Source organism: Stylophora pistillata, chromosome 5, assembly GCF_964205215.1.
Source record: "Stylophora pistillata chromosome 5, jaStyPist1.2, whole genome shotgun sequence".
Lineage (NCBI taxonomy): Eukaryota > Metazoa > Cnidaria > Anthozoa > Scleractinia > Pocilloporidae > Stylophora > Stylophora pistillata.
Genome location: NC_142523.1, coordinates 37,004,979 through 37,032,863, shown reverse-complemented (window position 1 = coordinate 37,032,863; position 27,885 = coordinate 37,004,979). Strand labels below are relative to the sequence as shown.

Below are 27,885 nucleotides of genomic sequence, written 5' to 3'. Positions count from 1 at the left end.
GGAAATTCGTCGTGGGAATGATAATTGATTTTGAATTTTTCAAAATAGAGATAAATATTAGATTTATCGTCCCTCCAACCGGTACTACAGACATATAAGCCTGAGTGACAATGCATTTTATTTCCTTCGCATAAACAAAATTCCATATTACAAAAATATATAGGAAAAATATCTCTATTCTTAACTTGAGACACTTTTCTTAGTTAAATTTTCTTATAGAGCCTCAACAACTCCAATTCTTTACAATAGCTCATGAACACATCTCCGCATCTTTCGACGCATGAAAAACTTCAATTAGTTACCGGATCTCCCATTTAGTAAGTGCGCTATGATTGTTCAATTTAACGGGCCGTTTTTCCCTGTGTTTTGTGAATACAGATATATCTTAGTAACCTCGTTTTCTTGGTGCCTTTTTCGCTCGTTTTCTCCGCTCGAAAAAAAACTCGGTCTATGACTTACAGTACGGACATTGAACTCGGTTAGTAAGTGGTATTTCAGTTTCTCTATTTCACAAACTAAGCGGCCTAGATTTATGTACCGGTATTTATTCATTTACACACACGTGAATGTTGATTTTCAGTTTTATATTATAAGTGATATTATTCGGAGACACTTTGTGAGGGTTACATGTAAACAAAATACTTTGTAGGGATCAAGAAAAACCTAACCATATTTGGCAAATCAGTCTTGCCTTTCATTACCCTACCAGCACTTGAAAGTATCCCATAATATTCTTTGACTTCATTATGTCTCGTATGTCTCTGACTCGTAATTTTGAAGAAAATTCTGAACTTGAAATAAAATAAATTTATTGAAAATTGCAACCTCGTCAGGAAAACGGATTTTTTTTTTAATTCCTCAAATATTTTGAAGCTATTAAAATGACAAGGCTTAAATAACCGTGACCTCTACAGTTTCACTGCTTTCCTGATTTTCCGGACTTTTTTCGTCAATTTCCTCAGCTTTCATTGCACGAGCCAGAAGTTCCATCCACCTGATAAGAAATAAAAACTTAACTTACAGTTTTCCGCTTATTTCTTTGGATTAAGGTGTGGAGAATCTGACAAAATTCAGCCCTGATTGTCAGCAGTCTTCTCCTGGAACAGTTTTCTCTATCTACCCCCTGCCATGGTATGAGAAATCATTCTTTAATGCGCTCTTCAGTGTAGTTATACTAAACCACACCGCTGGAGATCACACCAGTTTCTGTATCAGAGAGTAACAAGTCGCAATGGCAACCCCACCTCCACCCACCCCACGACGGGATTTTAGTCTATCAAAAGTCATCCCCTTTTCATCCCCTTCCGTCCCTACCCCTTCCCCGCCCCCCTCATTTCGCCAGGTTTTCTGACAACGTGCTGGTCTTCATTGGGGTGGACAGAGGAACTTAATACTTAAGTTCCCCGGAGGCGATTCACAACTATCTTCTCCCTAAAATATCCAACACTATCCAGCTAACAGGTAGTGAGAATTCTCAAACTTATCAGGTAGAAGTAATCATCTTGACTTGTCACCGAATTCCCGTAACTAAATTACAAGGAAATGTGTAGCAGCTGGAGGGGACAATTAACAATCACATCTTGGGAGTTAAAACCCAGACATCGCGATTTGAATTCTAGTGCGGAGACTAAAACATATATAAACACATCACATCAAAACGATCTCGGATTTACTGATAAATTCTCAACAGAAACGTATACTGATTAATAAGGAGAGTTTGAAATTTGGTCGGTTGTTATTACCTTTGCATGCTCTCCTCATTTTCGGCCTCAAAAAATACACCCGAAGGTTTTTGTGATGTACTTTAAACACATTCTTGCGGCGGTCCACCTCGTCTGCCTAGAAAGGAAAATGTAAAAAGATACATAAAAATCCTTTTGTAATGATGCGTATAAAATAATTTTACAAAAGAACACTATAATGCGACAATCTTCCATCGTAAAACAGCGCATGCTTAGAAAACAGAGGCATTAGTTGTTGCAACGAAACAAACTTTGCCATCCACTGAGAGTTTTTGCAAGAATATCACTTTATCAGAAAAGTAGGCATACAAAAATTAAAATCTTATTAAAAACCGTGCCAAGTTTGTGGCTCGAAAAGAGAAACACTACACTGTTTACACGATTTACATACATTTTATGCTTCGCTAAAAACTTGTAGTAAAAATGTCGTAATGTAATAAGTCATCGCAGAGAATCGAAAACACTTTGCTAATCGATTGTGCATCGTAAAATCAGCACTCAAGTGATCAGAATGGCCAATCAGAATAAAGGAAGAAATCACGAGGAGCCAATCAGAACTCAAAGAAACAACAGGCCAAGGGCCTAAAGCGCGGGAATACCCGGTTGACGCGCTTTCAAGAAGGGATATTTTCATGCAGGGGTTTACCTCACAAGAAATACACGGTGCTGTCAACAAAACTTACCAGAGATGGTTTGTCTGCATTGTGACCAGGGAGGGGGAGGTTAAACTCTGCTTTTGTGTCCTGCATCAAAAAAACACAAATGCCCTCAATGAACTCCACCAAAGACTAAGAGCACAACACCTTTAACAACACGAGAATCGCTAGGAGCATTGGAAAAAGCTTGAACAATCTTTGCGAACGCACGAAAAGAGAAATCAAGCGACCGCAGAAATAAGTTTGATTGTTGCAATCGCAACAAGCGCTGTCGTTTTTTTTTTTTTTTTTCAGCCTACTTAGTGTAATAGTTTCCAGTTTCCAACCTAAAAAAATTCAACGAAAATACGATTCAAAATAGGTTTAGCTTCTCTTGGTAAATTTCTTTCTCTTTAACGTCGACAGAAACGTCACAATTCTCCAGCTGAAGTAATGCAATCATTGATTAAGAAACACTTCCTGTCAGTCTTCGATAAAGTCAAAAGTACCTCAAGATGTTGCCAGCCAATACTGGAAAACTGTTGTTACTAGTATTGCCACAATGTAAGTACTAATACTGACTCTGAAGTGATCAATATGGTACTGATACTAATAATGCCTTTACCTTCTTGGCCTTGTACCGCAACAACACAAAGTCACTCGAAAGCATAAACCATCTCTTCGGCCAGCTTTTATCTCCTTTGGCCTTGAAATTCAAGTATCCACTGTGCCAGATCTTTGATTCCTGGCCGATTTTCAACACACTCTGACCCTTCCCTTCCACTTCCTTGACCGTTTCCTCGCTGGAGCCCTTCACAAAAACCCTGTGACAAATTTCGCAAACCTTCTCCAGTTTCCCATTCTTTTACTCCAGCGGTGCTTTGAAGCGAGAACAATGTCCGCACACCACCCTCCCACAGGCGCGACAGTGGTGTCTCCGACGAAACTTCGTAAACAGGACGTCACAAAGCATGCACATGCTCACTGCTTCGTCTCGTACCTAGGCTGGCGCTTTCTTTCCCAGGTCTCCCTCTTCCATGACTTCAAGCTTGGTCCCTCTTCGATAACTCTCTCTTTTCGTTGTCAGTTCGTTTACGGTCTCTTTAAGTTTATTCACCCAAGCTTCTTTCTCCTCGGCGGACGCTGCGGTGAAATCCACGACTCTTTGTTTGCTTACTATACGAAAGCAATTCTCTATTTCCAGTTCCTCCTCCACGTCGTGTACTTCCATTCCGTACAAGTCCATTTCTACTTTCACTTTGTATTTGTTTGTGCCAGGAAACTTTGCACAGCAAAGGAGAATGTCGTTGAACTGCAAAACAAAGTACATGGTCCAAATTTAGCTTCTACTACCCTTTTTAGAGTAGAAAGAGGCGAAACGTTTGAAGGCGAAACATTACAAGGGCGTTCCAAATATAACCAGTTTCAGGAGCTATAATAATATAAAATACAAGTCGAAAGAGGGACCAAATAATTAAAAAATATCTAAATTCAGGGTTCCTATAACAATTTACAGAGCATTCCTTTCGGATGCTGATGTCCCTGACATAGGTCTTAATAGATTTTATCTTTCTTTTAAAATAGACAGGGTTTTCAAGCTGTTTAATAGTGTCAGGTAAAGGAGGAGACGGGAAATATAGTTCTAAGTTCTCATCCGAGAGAGCGACAAAATCACAATGTCTGACATTAGACAGATGGCATCGCAGATACAGGGTATTGTCTTCGTCAGTTTTACGAGCACAGACATATCACTTACTCACCAACATCAGTGTTCGTTCTTGATGACTGTCTGTCGTCCTCGCCGCAACCTTCCTAACGTCTCCCTCCATCACAAATTCCTAGAACGACAACAATGATGCCAATTTACGAGAGCCATCGAATACCGATTGGGATAAACCAGTTTCAAACCGGTTGAACAAGATACTCGCACGACTAGCAGTTATCAGCGCACAATCATCTCCTATTCGTTCCTGGATTTCCAAAAGAGTCTTGAATCGCTCCTAGTTTTAAAGAAAATAACTATAATTATAAAATATGTTATCATTATTATTAATATCATTAAGGTATAGTGAAAAGACATTACTAGTCTTATCATATAAGGGGCAAAATTACTGAATTGTGATTGGTCAAGACAGAGGGCATTTTTTCTTAATTTTTGTAATTGCCCCGGGCAAAATTACTTGAAAATGATAGGCTGAAAATCGCTAAGCAACGGCTGCCAAGGTAAAGAAATTTCTGTTTGTTTTGTAACAATGGCGTCCCGTTTTGCGCGAGATCAGTAAGTAAAACATTTTGCCCCTTATATTATAAACAAGTAATCACATGGTTCCTCGTAAAATTAAGGCTTAATGTCACTTGTGTTTTCGGAAGTTGCTGAAATTGCCCGAGTCGCACAGCGACTCGGACAATTTCAGCAACTTCCGAAAACACGCGTGATATTAATCCTTAATTTTCCTCGGCCCCATGCGATTACCTATACTAATTTTTTAAAAATTTGTGGACAAGTCACTCATGTTTTAGCATTTAATCCTTTCCCTTTTCTTAAGTTCAATATCTATGAAAAAAAAAAAAAAAAGAAGGGACGATCATGGTGACTTTAGAAGTATATAGGGTTACTCTGGGTCCTAACCAATTAGACACAGCCCTGGACTAGTCAGTTATTTAAAAATTAGCCACAACTCTGGGATGTTTAGCGGCCCTAGAACATCCGATGTAAATGACGTCAGAAGCATACTACTAACTTTTTTAAAATATAATTTGGTTTTAGCAACTAAGTTGAAATTGTAAGTTGGCCACCGTAAAGAGTTAAAAAGCTGACGTTTCGAGCGTCAGCCCTTCGTCAGAGCGAATGATTCGCTCTGAGGACGGGCTAACGCTCGAAACGTCAGCTTTTTAACATTATCAAGTTACAAGTTAATTCTGTAAAAGAAAGGGAAGGAAAAGTCTCCACCTTGTCGACTCGACGAAAAATAGGTTGACACAGGTTTCAAGTAAACAGGAGTTCAAAGAAATAACTAGTAACAGTTCTATGCCTGAGAACAAATTCTAGATTTAATTTTAAGACTTGCCGTTTTCTTCATGCTGTCATTGGCATGCTGTGCTGAAGCAGATATGATTTTTAAAGCAACTAAAAAAAAAACAACAAAACAAAACAAAAAAAGTTGATTTTGACAGCACCTCAAAAAAAGAGGGGCGACAGAAAGAGATAAAATTTGGTTGGTTGAACAGTATGGGAAACATGTAAGAAATTAGGAAAAAAGAAAAAGGCATATTGCTGTAATGAATCCCACCACATCAAGACACAGGCTAATACGTCAGTCACCGATATCTCTCTGAAACTTGTCACGATATGCATGTTAGCACAGGCAGCCCAACCTCGATATACGATTACACACGTTTCCATTTTGTAACAGTAGAAATATCAGGGCTGAAGGAAGTGAGGTCCGCTACTTTTTAATCTAAATCTTGGATAATGTTTGGTTTCTTATTGCAATCATATTCCCCATAAAATCCTTATATTTTTTTATTGCTGTGTAACAACAATAATAGTACAAAGACTGAAAGTTTCTAAAGAAACTGTGGTGCTGGATCGGTAGGGGTGAGAAGATAATTTGGTTATATCAACTAAGTTGAAATTGTAAATTGGCCTCCGTAATGAATAAAAGAGCTGACGTTTCGAGCGTTAGCCCGTTAGCTCTGACGAAGGGCTAACGCTCGAAACGTCAGCTTTTTTATTCGATACGGTGGCCAATTTACAATTTCAACTTAGTTGATATAACCAAATAACAATATAGTACAGACTGATTTACTGAGCTTTGGCTTGGGCCACCTGTGAAACCTCCTCCTTCTGATCCCCGTACGGAGGGGGAGGTTGGGCTGGGGGTACCCCGGCATCAAGGCTAAAGCAAAGGGGGAATTAGCCTTACATCTTTCCGCGGTTGGCGTCAGTGTTGCATCTGATTGGTCGAGAGGGTGGTGTGAGTTTTCTGGACGAATCACAGAGCGTTAAAAAACCAATGTAATACCGGATTATTTTCGACATTCAATCAAAATGTGTCCTCAGTTAGCTATTAGCAATCTTAAGCACTAATTTTACCTTTTAACAGCAGTTTGTTGAAGCAAAGAGTGATCCCTTTGTGCATGCCAGACGTTTCGCCGCTGTTCAGCCCAGGCAGAAGTGACAACCGGAAAAACGTCTGTATTCGCCGGCTCCTGAGCAATTCATCAAAAACTTAAGGTGAAGTTTTACATGTACTTCCATTTGGGAGGTACAGAATTAAATTATTCTTATAATTCCATGGCAGCAAAAAACGACGTTAATCGTTCCACTTGACTTGATTGTTGTGGCTTACTTTCACGAGACATAGTGGCAAAGTAAAATATTTTTGCCAACGTGTTGTAAAACAAAAATCGATGAGAACTAGAAGTCAAAAAAAAATAAAAAACAAAAACAAAAAAACTGCCTGAAACGCGGAACAACGCGGGCGACCAGGTTTTAGTTTTGAATCTAATTGGTTAAGAAAGTGGCGCGAGTTTTCTGGACCAATCACAGAGCAAAATAAAGCAAAACCAAAGTAGTCTAAAGTCATTTTGGACACTCAATTGAAAATTGCTCTAATTGTATAACCTACTTGCTTGTCCTCAATCAGAATCGCCATAGTTGGTGACTTCTTAATCCAAGATGCTAAAGTCTCTGTTGCTTTGTCAAAGTTTCCAACGTATAGTATATACATCTAAAGAAGCACAAAATGACGAAAACACCATTATTGGAATTAATATGGCTTGGGAAAAACGAATCAAATGATAGTTTTAAATGATGGTTATAAGAAACAAAATGATCTTTAGGTATTGAAATTATCAATTTTTTGTAACCTGTACAAGATATTCACTATAATTCAAGGCAACCACAGGACCCAAAGCTATGATCTAAACCCTAACATCAGTATGCATATTCTCCATACTGTTCTCTATACATTTCCTAAGATGCTGAAAAGGAGAATTTGTCAAACAATCAAGAGCCTCTTCAGGTGATGATCATGTCCATTATTCTTGTAACCTTAATGTGTGATTGGGGGACAATATTTTAAGGAGAATTTAGATGCTGGCCATTATTAGGTTTCAAAAGGCTAATCTGAGCTGTGAACACGTAGAATGATAGGAGGTAACGTTCACTTGTGGATTCTGAACTCCTTTGAGAAATAACGTGACATAAGAATGTGCCTAGAGGAAATTAACAATGCTTATATGTGGAATAATTTGAAGAACACTTGCCTTTAGAAATGGAGCCAGCTCTTTTAGAATATCCCCAATTTGGTTGTTGGTGCCCCTGATAAATATAAATAAATAATAATAAAACTAGGTCAATAAATGAATGAAAACTTATAAGACAGAGGATCATGCAAATTCATTAAATACATGTTGAGAACTGATTAACTGACTGACTGATTGATTGATTGTAAATAATTGATTAACTGACTAACAGATTGAATGACTGACTGACTGACTGACTGACTGACTGACTGACTGACTGAGGGACTTACTGACTGACCAACTGACTAAGTCACTGACTGACTGAATGATGAATGATTGATGGACTAATGAACTGACTGACTGTCTAAATGACTGATTGAATGTCTGGCTGAATGATGAACTGACTGATGAATAAAGGGGTAAGGTTCTAGCTTAAGAGAAACTGGAGGCGCGGTGGCCTCATGGTTAGTGTGCTTTACTCCAGATTGAGTGGTCTGGGTTTGAGCCCTAGTGGGGAACTTTGTGTTTTGTTCTTAGAGAATAAATGGGTACCAGCGAATTTAACACTGGGGGTAACCCTGCAATGGACTAGCATCCAATCCTGGGGGGAGTAGAAATACTCCTAGTCGCTTCATGCTACAGAAACTGGATTTAAATGCTGGCCGGATGGGCCATTTGGCTTGTAAACAGGCTTTACCTTTTACCTCAGAGAAACTGTGGTGCTGGGTCCATGGGGAGGTATAACAAGACAATTTGGTTTTATCAGCTCAGCTGAGAATGTAGATTGGCCATCATAAAGAGTTTCTAAAGGTGACATTTTGAGCATCAGCTTATCCAAAGGAAGAGCTGAACACACTTGAAATACTCTTCCCAGAGCCCTTATCTATGACCAAGGACTAATGCTCAAAATGTTACAAACTCTTTACTGCGGTCAATCTACCAAGGCTGACCAACTCATTGCAGCCTTAAAGTTGGGAGCACTCTTTTTATTGATGGGAAAGAAGCACTACATTTCAATTCCAAAAATGAAACTGGATGGAGGCTTACTGTCTTTGGCTTCATTAAATATTCATTAGATATGTAACTTCTTAACTTTAATTGAAAATATCTAGTAACCAAAAAGTAAACATATACCATTCTTTCATCCTCACCTCCAACTTAGGTAATAAGAAATCTCTGTGCAGTTGGTGAATAGCTTGAATGTTGGACAAAATGTCATTGAGAACTTCCTGAGGTAAAAGCCCTTTTGCACAGCACTGGTTGTTAATTTGCTTGTAAAAGACCTATACATGACACGAAAGATATAAATAAATAAATATCAAATATACAGAGCTCTTTTTAAATAACCAAATCCCGAGTGGGCACCAGGGGTAATGAATATGTTTTTAGCAGTTAAGGTATTCAATCATCAAATTGTAGACAAATAGAATCGTATTGAGTTTTCTTTCAAAGCAATCAAATCTGAAATCGGATTTCACACTAACCCTGCCTTAGGATTTTAAAGGAAGCCAATAAGATCAAAGTCTTCCCCACAGCCATTGTTTGATATTTTCACACAAAACTTTTACTCCCTCTCTGTAGGAATTGAGTGCATTGCCTGAAAAATTTACAATTGCTCGATCCAATCAAAGTTACGTACATTGAAAATTGTTTACAGTAAACAAAAAATTAAACAAACATCAAATGAACATTACAATTGTACCCTGTTAACAATAGTTGATAAAATACTAGTAACTAATATTTATGGATTATTAAAATGTTAAAAGTAATGATTAAAGCCAGTTCCACAATTGCAGAATAAATTTTCAACAAAAAGTGTTCCATACATAACCTCCAAAATGACTGCATAATGACTGTTTATTGTATTTGAAAGATGTAACAAATATATAAGATAAGATTTTAGTGAGAAACCTTGTATCTGGTCAGCCCCCTTTCAAAATTTTCTAGCTAAATTTGATTTACAATAAATACAATAGGAGTGTTTCTCTTCCCTGCCTTTGTTTTTCCTTCATTAGAGAAATTGTGTAGTCCCTGTCTACCAAGTATTGACTTCTTTTTTTACGCCTTACCTGATCAAGAAAGTGCAGTCTTCTGACATAACTGTAAATAAAATAAATCAATTAAAAACAATTAGTTTTCAAAAAAAAAACAAAAAACAAAAAACAAAAAGAAACAAATCATTTCAGTAAAAATTTTTCAAGATCTGACAACAATATTTGTGCTGGAAGGGCTCTGAGCTTAACTTTTTTCTGTTATGAATTGGTGACCCAAATCAACAAATGGTCACTGGAAAGTCACTTGACAGAGACTCTTAAATTCCATAAATCAAAGGAAGCTGGAAATCATTTTTGGAGGTTCATGCGATTTCTTAAGGCCTGGTTCAAAGGACAAGTAGATTTTTCCAATTAAAAAGTGAAAAAAGTTATTAAAAATTTTTCTAACTGATATCAATAATTATTTTCTTAGTTCAAACCCAGCATAATATTTGTCTACAATTTCAATGAAGTCACAAAGTGATAGCAAGTGGTTCAATTCATATTATTAATTCAAGGACAAAACCAACAAAAAAAGACAAAATAAAACATTATATGACTGGAAGCAAAAACTAGTTGCTCACCTTTCTTAAGGTTTGAAAAAAGGCAAATGAAACTGAATAATCTAAATGCATACATCTACTGAGCCAGACAATAAATCCAACACCAAACAAAGTTCAAACCTTAAAGGAAACTGATTTCTTTAAAGACTTAGTATTGATGCTCTTTTATTTCTTCCTGGTGCTTCCATGTCACAGAAGAAATTTAACCTCTTTACTGCCAACCCCACGGAGAGGTCCAATGCCAATGCAAATTGCCTTTATTTGTTTTCCGAATTTTAACATGTTTTGACTTTGAAAGCTGCCGCGTCATTTTACATTTCCAGTGCGAGGGACTTGACTGAAACCTGGGTGAATCAATCTACACTAAAATATTTTTTGAGTTATCCAAATAATTCCAAGAAATTCTCAGTACCTTGAATGTGAAGGTTTAAGACTAGGAGTAATTTTAGAGGCATGCTACACAAAATGCACCAAGAGATATACATGCAGGTATATGTTTATCATGAAATTTCTTATTCAAGCTAGGTTTTAGTAAATCTTAACATTAATATGCACTTTTCACAAAGCAGTAGTCACTTATGTTACATACAAATTGGCAATTGATCCAGTGCACTCAAATCACAGATTTGCTTTCCAACCTCAAAGGCCTCTTGGATTCCATGACCATAAAAAGTTTTTATTGAGATGCAAAAATGTCTTATGTCCACAGATGTGCCAAAATCATAAAACATTAACATAATCATAAACATGGGAGTTACGCTTTGGACTGTGTAGATCAATTTGTAGGCGAGAATTCCAATGCACCACTGTAATCGCATATAGTCGCTTCTGTCTCTTGTACAAATGTTTCTTCGTTCTGAGATGCAGTTATTAGGTTACCGTGCACCTTCAGGGGTGTCTCGCGTGCAAGCGATGTATCGCGTCCGCTTTAAACTGTAGATATGTAAACCCATATATCAAATTAAAGCTTATAGGACTGGCTATCAGACTAAACCAAAATTTAAAAAAAAAAATGAATTGTCAAATTTTTCACGACTTCTATATGCGAACGCCCGAATCACCTTAGGGAATTTGTTCGATTGCTCTCAAATTTTGACAGTCACTGGTTTTAGATTTATACAACGAAAGCGTGTCTCCAAATTTTTTATTTCTTAATACTTTTTTTCGAGAGCGATTTTTGTACGATCAATCCACATTTTTTTTAATCCTATTTCAAAAATGTTCTGTAACTTTTCACTGAAATTGAGTATGGCAAATCACAGATGCTTTGGCCCCGGGAAGGGAGGAACACATTAAATAAGCGAAAAACAAAATTCGCTGGCAAGAGTACTACATTAATAACCCCATACATTAATAACCCCATAAATTAATAACCCCATACATTAATAACCTCATACATTAATAACCTCATATATTAATTATGCATTCAGTCTTTGTTCAATGAAAACAATAGCGATAACCATTGGAACTCCGCAGAGACTAGTAGTCCTTGTTTTCAAAATTTGGATTTTTTTCCTAAGTCTTTTTTGAAACAATGAATTGTGATTGGCTTGTGTCATTCCTCACCTTTGCTGTGTACACAATTCAAGAGGGTTTTGAGTCTTCGTCTCCTCGACAACTTTTGGCCCCAAATCGTGCATTTGTACGTTCGATTCTTGTCGATTATTTCTACATAAAGTGAGTTCACGTCATTATTCACATCAACGTCAGAACGTGGATCCGAGGGTATCCATCGTCCCAAAAGCAGAGGAACGTTCAGAGAAGCCAGGTTATTCTTAATGACTTGCAATCTTGCAGGCTTCTCTTGAGACTGCAATGGGGCAAGCCACCGGATTCTCTTAAGTAACCAATGACAATTCCCAAAATATCCACGTGATCATGCTCGTGAGCGGAAACAATGAAAACTTCAATTAGCGCTCATCTTCGAATGAACTTTTCATCTATTGACCGCTTGTACGTAATTTCTCTTCTTGACTGATTAGCTTAATACAACATCCCTATAAAGATGGGTTTTACCGTCGTTCGATGGGAAGACGAGAACGGCGTGAGTGTTTTAAATGAAAAGTAAGTTACGTATGATGCACGATCCTCGCAGTAGAGAGCGCTATTTATGCAATAGCAAAAATCAGACCTGAAAAAAATCAGGCTTGTACGGGATTCGAACCACTGACATCTGCGATACTAGTCCAGCGCTCTACCAACTGGGAGCAGGCCGTTTAGTTGATTCGTAATAAACCCGTGATGATAAATCAGATACAATGTATCAGATACATTGTATCTGAAAAGCAAGTTGTTGGCGCCGTGGAGTTAAAAGAAGGGACAACAGTTCACATATCGACTTCATAGTAGTACAAACAAGTAACAAGGGTCGAGCGGCTATTTATAAAGCTACGATTTTGAAAGTTTGTGGTGAGTATAAATTGCGATATTCAGTACGTGATCAAAACTGAGAATCGAATCGGTCAGTTGCATGCGACAGTTTCTTAAGCTTACGCTTAAAAATGAATCAAATCTATCCGTAAGGTAAAGGTTTCAGGATTATTTTAGTCACGTTTGACAAGCTGCGACCCCAGCAAAAAAAGACACAGCTGCTAAGCCTGCAGTTTAGGATAACTTTATTACAACTTGTTGTTACAGTTACAACACGATTCTGATTAAAAAATCCATTATTTAACTGTTATTAAGCCCTAGCTTCACTCCCAAGAGTGTTGGGTCAAAATTGAGTAGTAATCTTTGAATTTCGATTTGCAGTTCTAATCAACAAAAACAAACAGTTTACATGAAAATGCTGCTTGGCAGCTTACATTTGAATGCTAACACAGAAGTGTTTTATCCAAAGAAATTACAACCACAAAAAATTAAGTCAAATCCTGACTCTCACAGGAAAGGGTAAATACCATTTGGATCATTTTGTGACTGATAGTATTCATTGCAATAAACATAATTCAAGTTAATGTATTTCATGGAAAGGAATCAACAGATTTTATTCACAATTTTTGTCAAACCAAATTGAATGATTGATTAGGACTGTTTTAAATAAATAGCTGTAATCGAAGATAGTTTTAATGAAGTTTTCAAGAAAAGAAAAATAAATCAAATTTTACTGTAATATTACTACATGTTGATGTTAATATACCATAGAATATAAAATTGTTTTACATCTAAACCTGAGTTAAACATGTAAATAAATTTCATTTGACTAATTGAATTTTTAGTTGGAAGTTAATGCATGTATTAATTTTATATTTAGTTGTCTCAAAGTTTTCCTTAAATTCCCAGTAATTCTTAAACATTCTTAGAAATTCCTGCAAATTCCTAGGAATCTGTGGCAAGTTTTTAGATTTATAGCTTTTCAGGGAAGTGATTGGTGCTCTGAGTTGGAATTCAGAGGAATTGCTTAGAAATCCAAGTCCTGTTGGCTATGAACTTGGAATTTCTGGGTATTTCTAGATTTTTAGAACCAGAGTGGTTGTAGTTGGGAATTTCCATTCAGAATTTACCATGAAAACTCACACCTCTTATTCCTAGGAATTCCTAGAAATAAATACTTAGGAGTCTATGGATAATCCTAGGAATTCCAAAATCCATTTTGTAAGGGGGGTTCAAAAGGGGGTTAACATTGATCTAACATAGGTTAACCTTGGTTTTAAATTTCTCTAAACTGACAGAAAAAAATGCAAATGAAAAGTTCCTTTGCAAAGCTACTAAAAGTAAATTAAAACTTTATACTAACTCCAGTGTAGGTTAATTGTGTTTTGAACAACCTGGTCCAACTGGTATTTTAAATGCCAATGCAGATCATTCTCCCCATTCCCCTAGTGGAGGACATTTCTTTACAGTTGGTGACATGGGTTTTGTTTGTCATCAACTCAAGCAATAGGCTAACTGACTATCCTATTTTTTTTGTTTTTTTTGTATTTGTAAAATTTATCACTTCAATCTCTGTAACAGCCTATTTCTGCCAACAACCCAATTGAACAAGAATCTACAGTCAGTGATATCAGCAAACAAAATGCAAACAAAAAAGAATCCTCTGATGTGACTGTCAGTCTCAGAGAGGCCAATCTTCAACAGAACAACACAATGAAGCACTAGTCCCACCTGCTTCTTTCAATATTGAATCTTCCTTGAACAAGAAGGACTTGATGGATTGTATCAAAGGCACCATTTATGGTATGATTGTATCAAAGGCACCATTTATGGTATGATTGTACCAAAGGCACCATGTATAGTTTTGGAGATGCGATAGGATTTTTAAGGGGTGAACTGCCACATAGGAAGTAATGTACATCATATCATATTTATGCTTGCCAAATTTCCAGAGTCAAATGCAAGCAATTTTTTCTAACCTTCATTAATAATAATATTTTGATAATAATAATAATAGTAATAATAATAATAAATGCCTTCATTGCTCATTAGAGAAAAATACGTATCTAATGTTACAGGATGAAAGGATTAAAAATGTGAAAAACTAGTTACATATATCTGGCATAAAATATCATAAAAGGTTCTATTTAAGAATTAATCTATTTACAAATGTGTTCTTATAACATTCTGTGTTTATCTTGGGCATTTGGCAGTTTTTACGTCTAAGCTTGTTGGTTAAATTGTTTTTTTCTTACAGTAAGCTTACCTCAGAGGGTGGTTATCAGGCTGTTTAACTTTTTAAATAATCACTTTTAATTGTCTTTTCTTGTAGTAATGATCTAGTCAATCTCATTACCCAAATTTCTGAAAATCCTTCAACTTTTGAACACTATCAAAGATTTTGCAAGGAATGACAAAGGCAGGGGAAGCTGTAATTCTTGATGTCATCTTGAAACCCAAGGTTAACCTTGTAAGGTCCCTTTTGCTTGCATTAGTCATGCCTCATATGTTAAATGTCAGTATGCATATTCTCCATACTGTTTTCTAAAATATTCCCATGATACTCATGATGAGAATTTGTTAATGAAACTGTTGAGTAGTCCTTTCAGCCTTAAGGCAGCAACTTTTACTTCATTTTACGTTGATTAAAATAAATCTCTGATGAAGAAGTAAACAATTACATAGAAAAACTGTGGAAGAAGTTTGTGTTACAAAGCAGCCTCTTCCCATTTTTCCTGTGTAAATGCTCAAAGGCTTGTGCAAACTTAAGACATTTTAACTGAATACTGTATTTGCCTGTGTATAGATCGACCTTTTATGACCAAAAATATCAGCTCAAAAAATCACCCTTGACTTATACATGGGTCATACACAAAAACCTGACCCAAACAATCCAAGAAATTAGCGCAACAATTCCCAGTTGTGGGAATAATCTAACAAAACAACATGGTGTCCACAATAACCTGGTGGCCTACGATAATTTCTTATTTGCTTTCTGCTTTCAAACTAGTGTTGACAGACTTGGTTTCAAAGTATCTTTGATTGCTTCTTCCTCAAGCCCCCAGGTATGAGAGGTTATAATTGTGAACCTTAATTCACCTCCACAGACTCCATTACTCAGGAGTAAGCCTATATTATTGTATGATTCTTACAGATTTACAGTAAGACACACTGTAAAGTAAGTAAAGAAATTTTTCAATGCAAGTCAAGATGGGATACATTTGGAATATGATATGAAGTTCAAGGATGCTCACTGGTGGAGATGAGACTCTGGAGAGTGAACAGATGACTCAGATCAAATGATTTTGATTTTCTAGTCTCCATCACTTTTTTCAATGGCTCATCCTCGAGCTCTACTGCAAAGAGCCGCCTGGCACAAGTAAAGACTTTAAGACAGTAAGGGCTCTAGATTGACTTGAGGTAAACCACCATAATAGATAAAAATAATATGTGATCTATTTTCAATACTGATTTGGAGTAACTTGGCTGTTTGATTTCTTGCAGTTGGTTCCTGTTGATTTTGCCAAAAAAAAATTAGATTTTGGAGCAGAAAGGGTTTTCCAGAGCTAGGTGATAGTGGTGGAATGGGAATTGGCGGCACTACATATGCTATTCTGCATCATCCTGACTTTCTTACTGATCCACACAAGGTACAGAGAAATGAGGGCAGTCAGTAATTTGCCCTGGCCTGCTCAAGAAAATATAATTAATAACAATTTAATATTTATATTGTGCAAATTAACATTGGGCTATGATCAAATGCACATCAGAATGTTTCATGGTGGACTTAACAGACTGCTTGCAGCAGTTAACAATTTTTTGTGAAGACTAATTTTAATAGATGCTCCCAATTTCAATAAACAGGCCAGACCACAACACCGGGAACTACATTCCCTACTCCCCTGGTCTGGGGCTCAAACCCTCAACCTCCCTCCCGCACAGCAGTCCAGCGCTCTACCACTTGAGCTAACCAGGTGGCATGATGAACACTTTTACCCCTAAGATCATGTTTAGTAATTCTCATTACTGTCTGCCATACAATTCTTATAGTGTTAGTTTGGAGAATTTGGCATTGGATCATCCTTCACATTTCTGGGATCAGAAAGTCCAGTTCTCACTGATAATTATTCTTACCCCATTTTGATGACTGCCGTTATCTATTACTGTGCAGACACATGGCAAGAGCTTCAATTGGTGATCATTTCCTTCATTCTCATAACTTTAATGTATGATTTTGGGCTGATGTTCCAAGGAGAAATTAGATGCTAATCACTCTGAGGGGTAATCATGCATTTGTCTTCCAATAGATCATGAGTAACAAACGATCAAAGTGCGTGAATAATTCAGCTTGTCAAGTAAACTTACTGCTTAATCTTTGCTCTCAGGCAGCCGAGTACGTCTAGGAATCTTCAGGTAGCTTTCTAGCTCCAAATGGAGGTGTCATGCACACTTCAGTTCTAGGAGTTCATAACGTTGAGGACATAGATGCAGTGATAGAGAACACTAAGGCAGCATGTAAAGTCACCATGACGTTGCAAGGACGTTGCAATGACGTTGCAAGGAAAGCATTTTGTGGAGGAGTCTGGAAGCTATGAGGCTGAGGCATTGATAAAGGAAGATTTTGGTTATGACTGTGCCACACTTGAAACTCACGAGAAGGTAATGTTCGCTAATGTGTTATTGAACACGCAAAGAAGCCTCGTGAAAGCTGGTGCCCAAAGTAACCATGCTAACCATTGAATAAATAACTAATAAATAAACTTACCCCCCCCCCTCCATAATTTAAAGGGGGTAAGTTTATAAGAAAACTGTGGTGCTGCATCGGTGGGAGGTATAAAAAGACCATTTGCTGAGATCAACTAACTTGATAATGGAAATTAGCCAGCTTAAAAATTGTAAAGCTGACATTTGAAGCGTTAGCCCTTTGTCAAAGCGACTTCCTTTTTTTGGCCCTCAAGCAACCACGGTTAGAAATTTCTCCTACCAGCTACTTAAAGGCTCAACATGGAAAGACTCTATCGAGATAGCCGGCTTACAGCCTGGTTCTCAGGTTAAGTGGAGATGCAGGTTCCCTGAAGTGCGCACGTAAGCATAGACATAGGCAGTCCTTTCTTAAGCGTGTATGAAATAATTCTAAGGTATTTCAGTTTTCTGTTGATTTACAAGTAAAATTACCAGTAGATTATTGACCGCTTCAAGGACCTGTCATTATTTATCGCCAGTCGAAAGGGGGGGGGGGGGAGAGATTCTTGGGAGGTTTCCAGGGAGAACTGAGAGAGAACCTGTCGTCGCCAATAGAGTTTAAATGGGGATTATAGAAAAATTACTCCGGTACCATAGAAACATCGCAGAACGTTATGGGGAAATCTGGTAAATTTTCTCCTGACACAACCAAAATCCTCACCCCTCCCCTCCTCAGGCGATAAATAACGACCGGTCCCATAGAGCATCTGCAGGGTTGCCACGGTCAGGGAAAAGTCAGGGAAAAACAAAAATTTTTCAAGGTCAGGGAAAAGTCAGGGAATTTTGCAACAAGTCAGGGAAAATCTTAGTTCTCGTCAAAGTCAGTGAAAAGTCAGGGAATTTTGTTCTGAGGGTTCCAGGTTTCTGAAGTAGTCGATCGAGTGTAGCAAATCGGATAGAAGGCTTAAAAGCGATGGAGAAATGTAAAAGTGGATTTGGCCTGTTTCATAATTAATTTAATTCAAGGTCAGTGAAAAATGTTTTGAGGTCAGTGAAAAGTCAGGTAAAGGTCAGGGAATTGTTTGGGTTCCAAGGAGTGGCAACCCTGATCTGTATGTGGCCTGTCAGTTAGTTTCAACCAAAGTGAGAACCTTATCTCGTGAATTGCTTTTAGAAAGAGGGTTTGGAGGAACACATGTTTGCTAAGTCATTGGAAGATCTACAGCTTGACCAACGCGGCAAAATAGGTTACACGTACAAATGTTTAGGCGCCGGAATTTGGTCCTTGAGGCAGGATGATTTTCGTGCTGCCATAGAAGCTGTGTCATAGGAGGTAAGTCTGATACTTGGCAAGACACAATATCTTTTTGGATTTTTCTTGTAAAAACCATCATTTTGAAGAGTCCAAATGAATTGTAGTTTCTACGGAGTTTATGTCTAAATTGCCGAGGGAATGTGAATATGAAGCATTGTCATACCTTTGGAAAATTCGTATCGGTAGGGCCTTTGAAACGAGGATAATAATCCACGGCTTGTGTAAGACGGAAACTGGACCAATTATAAGATCGCGGTTTACATAAACCGCGAAATGTTCGTATGAGGGGTTCATGTCTTAGGTATTATGAACATGTGTGAGGTCACGAGCACGGGAAAAATGCCCCAGCGCGGGAAAATATTGCGCTTTCGCATTGTAAGGTCGCGTCTTGCGTAAGCCGCGAATGAGCTGCAATGCCATTTATACGAGTAGTTTCGCATCTTATCAAAGCCGCGGCTTATTCAAGACGTTCTCAAAACCCCTATTTTGCAGAAGCGGCCTTAAAAGTGGCAGTGTAACGTTTACACGATGAGTTCGCGACTTAGCTAAGCTGCGAATTAGTTTCTTAGTATAATCGGCCCTAATATTGGTGAACCTGCTTTTTACTCTCAGTTGGCGGAAAGACGGCGGAAGGTAACGTTATATCATTTGTATTTTTTAGTTTCATTGTCAAACAAAGTTGCTTTACCTTTTTTTTTCAGGTTCTTGGCTCTTCTTGGTCCGACTGAATGAAGAATGAAAACCCGCGCCTTATTTACTGTGACGATATTTAGCAACAACTTTTTTTCTTTTATTTTTACCTTATCATTTACACTGCTTTTTGAACTAGTATTTAGATAGATCCACAAAGATATTATTAGAAATTTTAACTAAGTTATTTCCTAAACGGTTATAATTTAATTTTAGAATCTTTTCCAAATAAGATCTTATTAGATCTAAGCAGAAATTTATAAAATTTCAAAGGGGTTTTGCTCACATATTTTTGTTTCTATGCACTTGGATTATTATAGAATGCCAATTTGATAATATTCATGTTACTTTGTGCAGTACAAGCCCTAAATTGTCATTTACATTTTAAGTTTAACCTAAAACTGAGAAACAAGGAGAATACTACCTGCGCTAGTTTTAACGTCATGTTAGTGTTATGAGTAACACACCTGTATCCATACACACACAGAAACTCCCACAAACTCGCCCTCTGAGAAGAAGTCTTCAAACGTAGGTAACAGTTAAAGTATGTTCCGTATAAATAGTATTAGAAGGATATATTAGATTACAAAAGGACAAACGAGTCATTGAAGCTCTACCGAATATACATTGAGATGTAGTGATGATACTAATAAAACAGTGGACAAAACCCCAAAGAATGTATCAAGTGAAATAACTTTTCTTCGGTTCGGAAATTCCTCAGAACGGTGAATTCAGATTCCCACCCCAGTAAGGGAAAGATTTAATGCGTAATAAAAGGATGGCGCGCATGGTGACTGAAAATCAAATATTGGCGCAGAAGAAAAAGAAATAAAGAAGTTTAAATTTTGGGTGCAAGAAGGAATAAACATTTCAAGGAAAGGTGAAAATGGGACAAAAAGTCTTGCGATGGTATAAAAAAAATGGTTACCTCAAAAAGTGCGAGAGAGCTGGGGACAAATAACAGTTGTACGTAACGAAGAGTACGACGGGAGGGCAGGTTGCCCAGGCTTCCTTCAGGAAAGACTGAGGACAAGTCAGTATTGGTGTGAGAGACGTGAAATAGAGAGAAACATGGCAAAGCACCGTTTTATTTTTCTTTTACTTGCTCAAGCTGTTACAGCCCTTTATGTCTATGTTTCCTGTGTTAGGTAAATATTCGTGTTTACATTCTGACACACTGCACAAGAGGAAACTTAAAGGGTGGGAAAAATTGTGATATCTGTGGTGTTCTGACACACCAATCCATCCATACAGCCACATCGATGCAAATCCTGAGAAAAAGAAACTGGAAATACGCAAGGATGACTAAGTTAAGAATATTACTTATAAATTAAACCCTTGGCCTTCTATTTAGTACCTTGAGGTTGCAGGCGCCGTCTTCTGGGATTTTCGAAATAGACCGCTGGGCCAGAATCGGACAGCAGAAATTTGGGGCGCAGTCAACGTCAGATTGACACCTCTGGCTTATTAAAAACAAATTAAAAAGTAGTTACTAATAAAACTGCTTTTCGAACTGAACTGCATGCGGATTCCTTTACCTAAGGATCTGATGATGGGCCTTTTGGTTCGTTCGAGAGCTAAACTTCAATTTGTCCTTGACACCCGTTTCTAGAAATCTCCTTCATCTCGTTCTCAGCAAAGTAAGACAACCCCTTCCTAGGCTGCGCTCTAGTTATCGTAAGAATTCCCAGGAAACGCTTGACTCTGTAAGCTGTGTTAGCTGCGCTGACAAAAAAAAGAGAAGAGTGCCCTTCAATCAGCTTGGAAAACTTAGGTTTTACCTTAAAAGAAACTGACTGAATGATGCTTGGGGTTCTCAGACTATTTGGGTGGCTAAAAGTATCAGTAAGAGAAGAATCACATTCTGTAATATATATCTACCAGCGCTTGTCCACCGTTAGCTGGACCGCACAAAATCCATTATAAGATAACCAAAGTAAAGCGCGCGCTCTGATTGGTCAATTTAGCGTCCCCCATTTGCCCATGGGTGTACGCTGCTGACGTGAGCAATTGCAAAGACTATTTTCCGCGCGCACTTGTTTTTTTCTGGTCGCGTCAGATTTGTTAATTAAAAGGGAACTCTTTAGCTACAATGTATCAATGTTATGTTATGAAACAAATGGTAAACACCATAGCGTACACTATTGAGTTATGAATGTACTTAGGAGGTTTGCTAAGCACTCAAGAAGCTAGAGTCGCTCTCGGCTATCGCCTCGAGCGACTCTTGCGCTTCTTTCTTGCTTAGCAACCTCCCGCGTGCATCCATAACTCAATAGTGCACGCTGTGGTGTTTACCATTTGTTAACTGGTAAATACAATTCACCGCGCCAAACTACTTCGGGGACGTCTCCTTCTTTATTATTGTATTACACCGTGAAACTAAAAATTGATTTAAGGAGCCTCGAAAGGGTTTTCCACAATTAACAGCAAGTGCCAATCAGTAAAAGATATCAGGACTGTCAAACTTATCATCGGGGCAATGACTTGACATATCCTTCACACTATGTTAGGGCAATCTGCTAAGGGGGCTCGTCAGGCATCATCTGTTGCCATGGCAACAGTACAGTAGTGCTAAAAGACCTTCTACAACTCAGTTTTTGAAAGATATCTCAAAAACCAAGTGGGTGACTTAGTTTTTTTTTTTCAAATTTATTTAACATCATGACATTCTCTATCTGTATACGTGATATAAAAAAAAAATTAACAAGTAAAACTTGAATATATAGGAAAATGCTGTTTTAAAATGTAAAAAAATTTCCACCAGATAAATTTTTTTTAAATTTTCTTCAGGAATGCGTAATGATGAAAATAATCTGTACACAAAAAATCAGGGTAGGTCACCGAACTAATTTTCGAGATATTAGTTCATCAATTTAGCAAGCTTTATTTCCGGTTTTTACAATTTTAGCTCACACTTTATATCCGGTCACATCCTTTAAACGATACCGCTGACTCCAGGGCTCATTTTCGCGAGGATGAGTCCGTGTCTGCGCGATTAATCGGTGGATGCCCTAAGCGCGGAAAAGATCGTACATCCTGAATATGGATTCACATTGTTTCGTGACTTTACACATTCCTGAAAAGTCATCATTTGAGACTCAGACTGCTTACCGTTAGGACAGTTGGAAATGTAAGAACATTCCGGAGAGAATTCTCTTGCGGAATTCGAGAAATGATGACAAGTTGATTTTGAAGGTGGCGCCAATGCCAGTACAACATTGAGGCCGTTAATGTTGAGTTTCTCGTACAGAGATTATAGTGTAACATGAGACAAACCAGCCTCTGTCAGCTTCTGGACCACGTTTGTCGAAAGATGAAGCTTTCCATCGGACGTCTAGATGGTATCCTGTCGTTGTTCCGAGAAGATGGCTTGATCGAAGGCCTCATTCGGCGATGCACATTTACCATGATTGACCGTATAATTGTTTGCGTGCAATTTGAAGTGGAGGAGTGAAAACAATTTGGAGTTAAAAGAATTTGCTTTGGCGTCTTCCAGATTGTCATGAGCGTCAAACTAAGCGGAAATCAGGGTTTCATACGCAACAGTAATTTGTTGGTCGTCACAGATTTCGCGAATTTCTATATTTTTCAAGGCACTAGAGGTATGAACAAGCCTTGGCTTCATTTTCCTTTGCCACTGTCATGGCCGTGAACTTTCATTATTCCGTTTTAAATGGAAAAAAAAACAAATTTGTATTGCTTTCTCAACAAATGCGAGTTTGCATTTACGTAGTTGTAATTTACAGTTTATCGAGTGAAATATCAACAATCTTTCTCACAAGTTTAAGATCAATATTTTATTTTAATTTACCGTTTCTGGTTGAATTAGAATTAAAGTCTCATCTACATTTTTACGATCTCTTGTTTACTGAAAATTATGTTTGTTTGTTTTTTTCTTTTATGGCAACATTTACCTCCATCTCCGTTCATAAAACATACTGTAAATGTTTACCATCCTGGATCCAACAATGATCTCATTTTCCTTTCCATCTTCCGGTGAGTTGTATAGGAAAGTTCTCGGTCATTTCATTTTATTAGGAATCAAATTCAATGCGAAACAAATCGTAGCACGTAGAGGTATCCACTTAAATTTTTCGCGGAACAAAGTAAGACGTATCGAATACACTCGTCGCGACTTTATTGATGGGTTGTTGACTTCACCATCCTCCTTTAGCTCGTTAAACTTTTTTTGACCACTTTCGGCAAAAGTCCTGCCATCCAAACATTTTCCTACCTACTTTCAAGAAGTGAACTTTCCATTTTTGTTTCTCAAACGACCAATTCTGCTGGAAACAATAGAGGTACCCGGCAATTTTGAAACGCTCATGGCGGTCATGTTTGTTTACAACTCGGCCACAGATCTCATCGCGCGCGCCATCGCTTATTTCTCTCGCGAGTAATTTGCTTGCGTGTATCTTGGAATTCATTCTCCGCGCGGTCAAAAAAACCCTTTCGAGCCTCCTTAAGTGATTATGGACATGCAGATAGATTAAGAAATGCCTCAGGCGCATCAAACTTACATAATTTCTGGGTTTGGCGAGGGTTGAAATCAATCGAACCTTTCCTTTCTTTCCTTTACTGATTTCTTTCCTTCCGAGCACGAGTGCTTACCAAAAACTGATCAAAGGGCCTCTTATCAAATATATTGAATTATTAAAAACTGGATCATTGGATAATGCAATTCAAGACTTTTTATTGGCTCAGCCATTATGGTATATGAGCCAATATACCATAATCTAATTTCTGTACATTGTTAAATCCGGTTTCTTCTCACAAAATAGAGTCGGGAAGATTTGTCTAATAGTTTGGGGGCGCTTTTTTTAATAAAACAATTATTCCACTCGCGTTTGTTGGATATGAGATGATTATAGCCAACTCGGCGCTACGCGCCTCGTTGGCTATCTATCATCTCATATCCAACAAACGCGAGTGGAATAATTGTTAATTACACTTAAGAACGCGTAACAAGCCACCTAGTGCGACTTAAAAGTTTATAATAAACCTGAAATCAAACAAGGAACAGTAACTCGTGCTATAGGGGCACTTACAAACATAAAAAAAGAGAAAGAAATACTCAGTCTCAGCGTTAAGAGGATATCACGAGAAGGCTTAAAAAAAAAGGCGCCCCGGTGGACAGATAGATCAAAATTATGTTTACGTACGCGAAAGGGAAAAGGGAGGAGAGATTAAAATTCATTATATGATAAGCGTTTTGATTGGTTCTTACTTATGATTTATTGGAGGACAAAAGCATAGATTACATCACCGTTTACAGCATTTTGGTTTTTTATCATATAAAACAAATACATTCCATGTCGTTGTCTGTCTGTTCTGCAAAAGATCACAGATGACGTCAAAATTTGGTTATTCATTTCAGGGCGGAGGAGACTGTAGCTGCCAAGCCGGTTTGTCCTGTTCGTTGATCAAGAATGTAATTTACAATGGACAGGTTATTTCTGTTAAACAGTGCATGCCGGAAAGAATGGACATTGAGGTGGAAGAAGTTGATCTGGATAACCAGCCTGCTGACGAACCCATGAGGAAAAAACGATTTCTTTTTAACGTAAGAATTTCAACTTCCCCTCCCCGCTTAGAGGACCAAAATTCTATGAGGGGGAGGGGGAAGGGGGAAGAGGAGGTTGAGTGAGGGAGCGAAAGGGTGATATCCCCCAATTTTACTGAAAAGTATGATGAACTTTCTGAAAATATACCCCACATCCACATGGAAGCCTGAACCACTGGTATTGTTTCAGCCCTAAACTATACCCACCCACCCCTACTCGGTTATCGCACTGCTTCCTACGATGCCTCGAGTCTCAAATTCATTTTCTTCAATTATCAAATACCGAGAGTAGAATTTCCCATAAGGATGGGCCTCATTCTAAGGGTTACCTTTAAACACGCCGAATCTGTGTTCCCATGCTTTTTCAGAAGAAATTTTATCTTTCTTGTCATCAAGTATCTCTTGATCGAGTTGATGCTGGGAGTGTTCTCCCAAGACAAATTCAACATTATAGAAATGAAAAAAAGGATTTTTTTAGCTGACCTTCTCAGTCCAAGGCATATTATCGTTTTATTTACGCAATGTTGCATTTTCATAGAGGTGCAGTTCCGAGGCTGAATGTCAAGATAACTACTGCTGTGCGCTTGGCAAACGTTGCGCTCCCAAACTCGGAGAGTTCTTCACTTGTTTTTTTGTGGTCAGTAATAAAGTTCTCTTTATAAATGTGTTTGTGACTTTTTTGGTAATGAATACTCGAACAGTGAGGTAAGATATTTTGCTTCACGATATAGAATCTTCTTTACTTGGTTTTAGTGACACTGTCAGTGTATTATCAGCTAAAGCCATATTTTTTACAGTAGTTGTAACTACGTCGTGAAGATTTCGGTCAAAAAAAAATATTGGAAAAGTATTGGTACAGTATATTAGCGACAGAAGTCTCAGCAACTTTTCATTATCTATTTCCTTTGAAGTAATTTCCAATTTTGAAGGAGATCACATGATTTTTATGAAGAACAGAGGAAGGGGGGGATGAGTTATCGCCAAGAAAGTATAAAGGGGGAACTCAAGAAAATAGACTGTCAATTAACTGTCAATGGTGAGAGGGGTGGGGCGTAAAGATGTTACAAGGTGTTCTGGGGGATCAAGTGAATGTTATTTGGACACAACCAAATTCCTCCAAGATCCCCCTGGTTCACTTATTAGATAAAATAGTTAACATTGGTCCCTTAATCTTTCTGTATAATTTCTTTCCATGAGTGCGCTTCATACTTCTTACTCTCTCTTTTTTTTATACCATAGAGCAAGCATAACTGCGGTTGCGGTAATGGTTTGGCCTGCAGAGTAACAATCACGATCCGATTGCCTTTTGGGATCAAGATTCCCATCAAACAGTGTGTGAAGGCCGAGTAAACATGGCGCAGAACTGATATCATCCAAAATTGCAGACAAAGTAGTTTGAAATTTGTAGAGCAAAGTCTGTAACAACAAAGGGAGGAATAAAAGCACATTGAAAACCTTAAACAATCTCTTTCCAAAATATGACTTTGTCAGCGGGTATTAGAGAGCGCCAAATATGAGTCAGGTCCCTCACGGTCACGGTCAGTGTTGTCTGTATCGGGGAGGGTAGGGGAGGGGAAGGAAAGTGGGAGGGGGTAGGGGAGCGTCAATTGGTGGGAAATTTGAGCATCGTAGCATGGTATGAAACCTTACTAGTCAGCGAATCTTAGCTTCGCTGTTATTCCTCTCTTGACTATGCATTCTCTCGTAACTTAAAATAAGAATATGGCTTGTATGACGATAACTAACTCTTCTTGATACTTTTTCCAGTTCTCGCACCCGTTTCACAGTTGATTTTTAAAACTCGTACCGAGATTTTCTGTGTTCATCTACTGTTAATGGCGCGGTTGAAGAGTTGAAGATAACTGATTTCAAGACTAAGATGTTCCCGTTTGCTCTTAAGAAAAAACTTGGAAAAATTAAAGAGCCCTATGTGAAGTCCATTTAAAATTTGGCACTGTAATGCTTACATATGATGAATTGTTCTTTGTGTACATTGTGTATGTGTACTGGTATGTTCGATTATGTATGCATAAGCCGTAGCTTCTGCCCGGGCTTGAATGAATGAACAGATATTTGGAAGAAGTGTGATTCACATTTAGTAGAGTGACCTGTTCAGATCAAATACATCTAATTAAACATATTGTTTAGGTATATTATTACTTCTTTTAAAAACCTTACCCTTGCTCAATTTTTGGCATATTAATGTACAGTTTTTCATCATCTGTTCACAATTTGCCATTTCCTTCCGATTTATTCTATTCATTTTGATCTATGAGTTCTTCCTCCCCAGAAGAATATCTGGTGTTCTTTTTCTATCCCTCTGACTTGTAAGTATCAGATTTTAGTAACATCTTTAAAATGAATTAAAAGCAAGTTGTACTTTGCCGCCTGCTTGCTATCCTCATAAATTACATAATTAGCCATCTCTCCACAACTGTTACAGTAATCATGACTGTCCCCAAGGGGACTGGTAATGAAAGGTTTCCTTTATTGTTATGACCCTAATGCTTGAACCAGCGTGACGCTGTAGGGAGACATTAGATACCAAGAACTCCGAGCTGTCTGAGGGTTGAAAAATTTCGATTAGTCTCAGCGAACAACTCCACGGAAAAATAATTAGTGAGTACCAGCCGCTATTCGGGAAAGGAGCCCACGCTCTTATTCAGATCCCAGTAACTGACGGAGATCGAACCTGCATGTGGATGTAAGGATCGAACCTGACGGTAGGAGACAATACTTTGCTGTTTGAAAGAGTGCCTTCAGTCTCTTTACAAGGGTGCCTGGCAAAATATGGATATTTTTTGCTTTTATAGATTTGATGACCTTTCAAGCTGGCCCTTTGTTAAGTCAAGCCAATTGCCCTTATCCCAGCGAATAACAGGTAACTCGTGGGTCTTACACTCGTAATATAATGTTCTCTTCGAAATAAATGTGCAAGAAAAGATTATGAAGACAAGGAAGGGGTGTGGTGGGGGAGGGATTTGACCAACGCTGAACAAAATGTTACCTTTTCTGTTGGTAGTTTTGTTCTTTCCGAAACC

At 37.9% G+C, this 27,885-nt stretch overlaps 1 protein-coding gene, 1 long non-coding RNA gene and 2 pseudogenes across 11 annotated transcripts in view; 2 read left to right on the top strand and 2 right to left on the bottom strand.

Moving 5' to 3' along the window:
* The window catches only part of LOC148731781 (FYVE, RhoGEF and PH domain-containing protein 4-like), a 102,849-nt pseudogene that overhangs the window by 22,773 nt on the left and 52,191 nt on the right, over window positions 1-27,885 (bottom strand). The window lies entirely within an intron of this gene.
* Window positions 101-12,043, bottom strand: LOC148731786 (FYVE, RhoGEF and PH domain-containing protein 4-like; annotated as a pseudogene). Its single transcript, XR_016001511.1, has 13 exons — window positions 11,790-12,043; window positions 9,697-9,727; window positions 8,762-8,910; window positions 7,649-7,703; window positions 7,009-7,110; window positions 6,474-6,589; window positions 6,187-6,276; window positions 5,446-5,623; window positions 4,138-4,215; window positions 3,003-3,689; window positions 2,426-2,485; window positions 1,743-1,839; window positions 101-994 (listed from the first exon to the last, which is right to left on the bottom strand). The product of XR_016001511.1 is annotated as an FYVE, RhoGEF and PH domain-containing protein 4-like (transcript).
* LOC148731785 (uncharacterized) lies at window positions 12,129-20,454 on the top strand. Of its 8 annotated transcripts, none has more exons than XR_016002033.1 (6): window positions 12,129-12,632; window positions 15,604-15,658; window positions 16,098-16,243; window positions 16,979-17,252; window positions 18,451-18,609; window positions 19,293-20,454. It is a non-coding gene; the product is annotated as an uncharacterized LOC148731785 (long non-coding RNA). The 8 variants fall into 8 exon arrangements; XR_016002035.1 differs by lacking the exon at window positions 15,604-15,658 and adding an exon at window positions 14,175-14,396; XR_016002031.1 differs by having other exon boundaries at window positions 14,175-15,658.
* The window catches only part of LOC148731782 (uncharacterized), a 37,473-nt gene continuing 34,216 nt past the window's right edge, over window positions 24,629-27,885 (top strand). Inside the window, exons 1-2 of the mRNA XM_088760789.1 lie at window positions 24,629-24,844; window positions 25,383-25,481. Of these exons, the coding sequence (XP_088616915.1) occupies window positions 24,629-24,844; window positions 25,383-25,481 (315 nt within the window). The remainder of the gene's footprint in view (window positions 24,845-25,382; window positions 25,482-27,885) is intronic.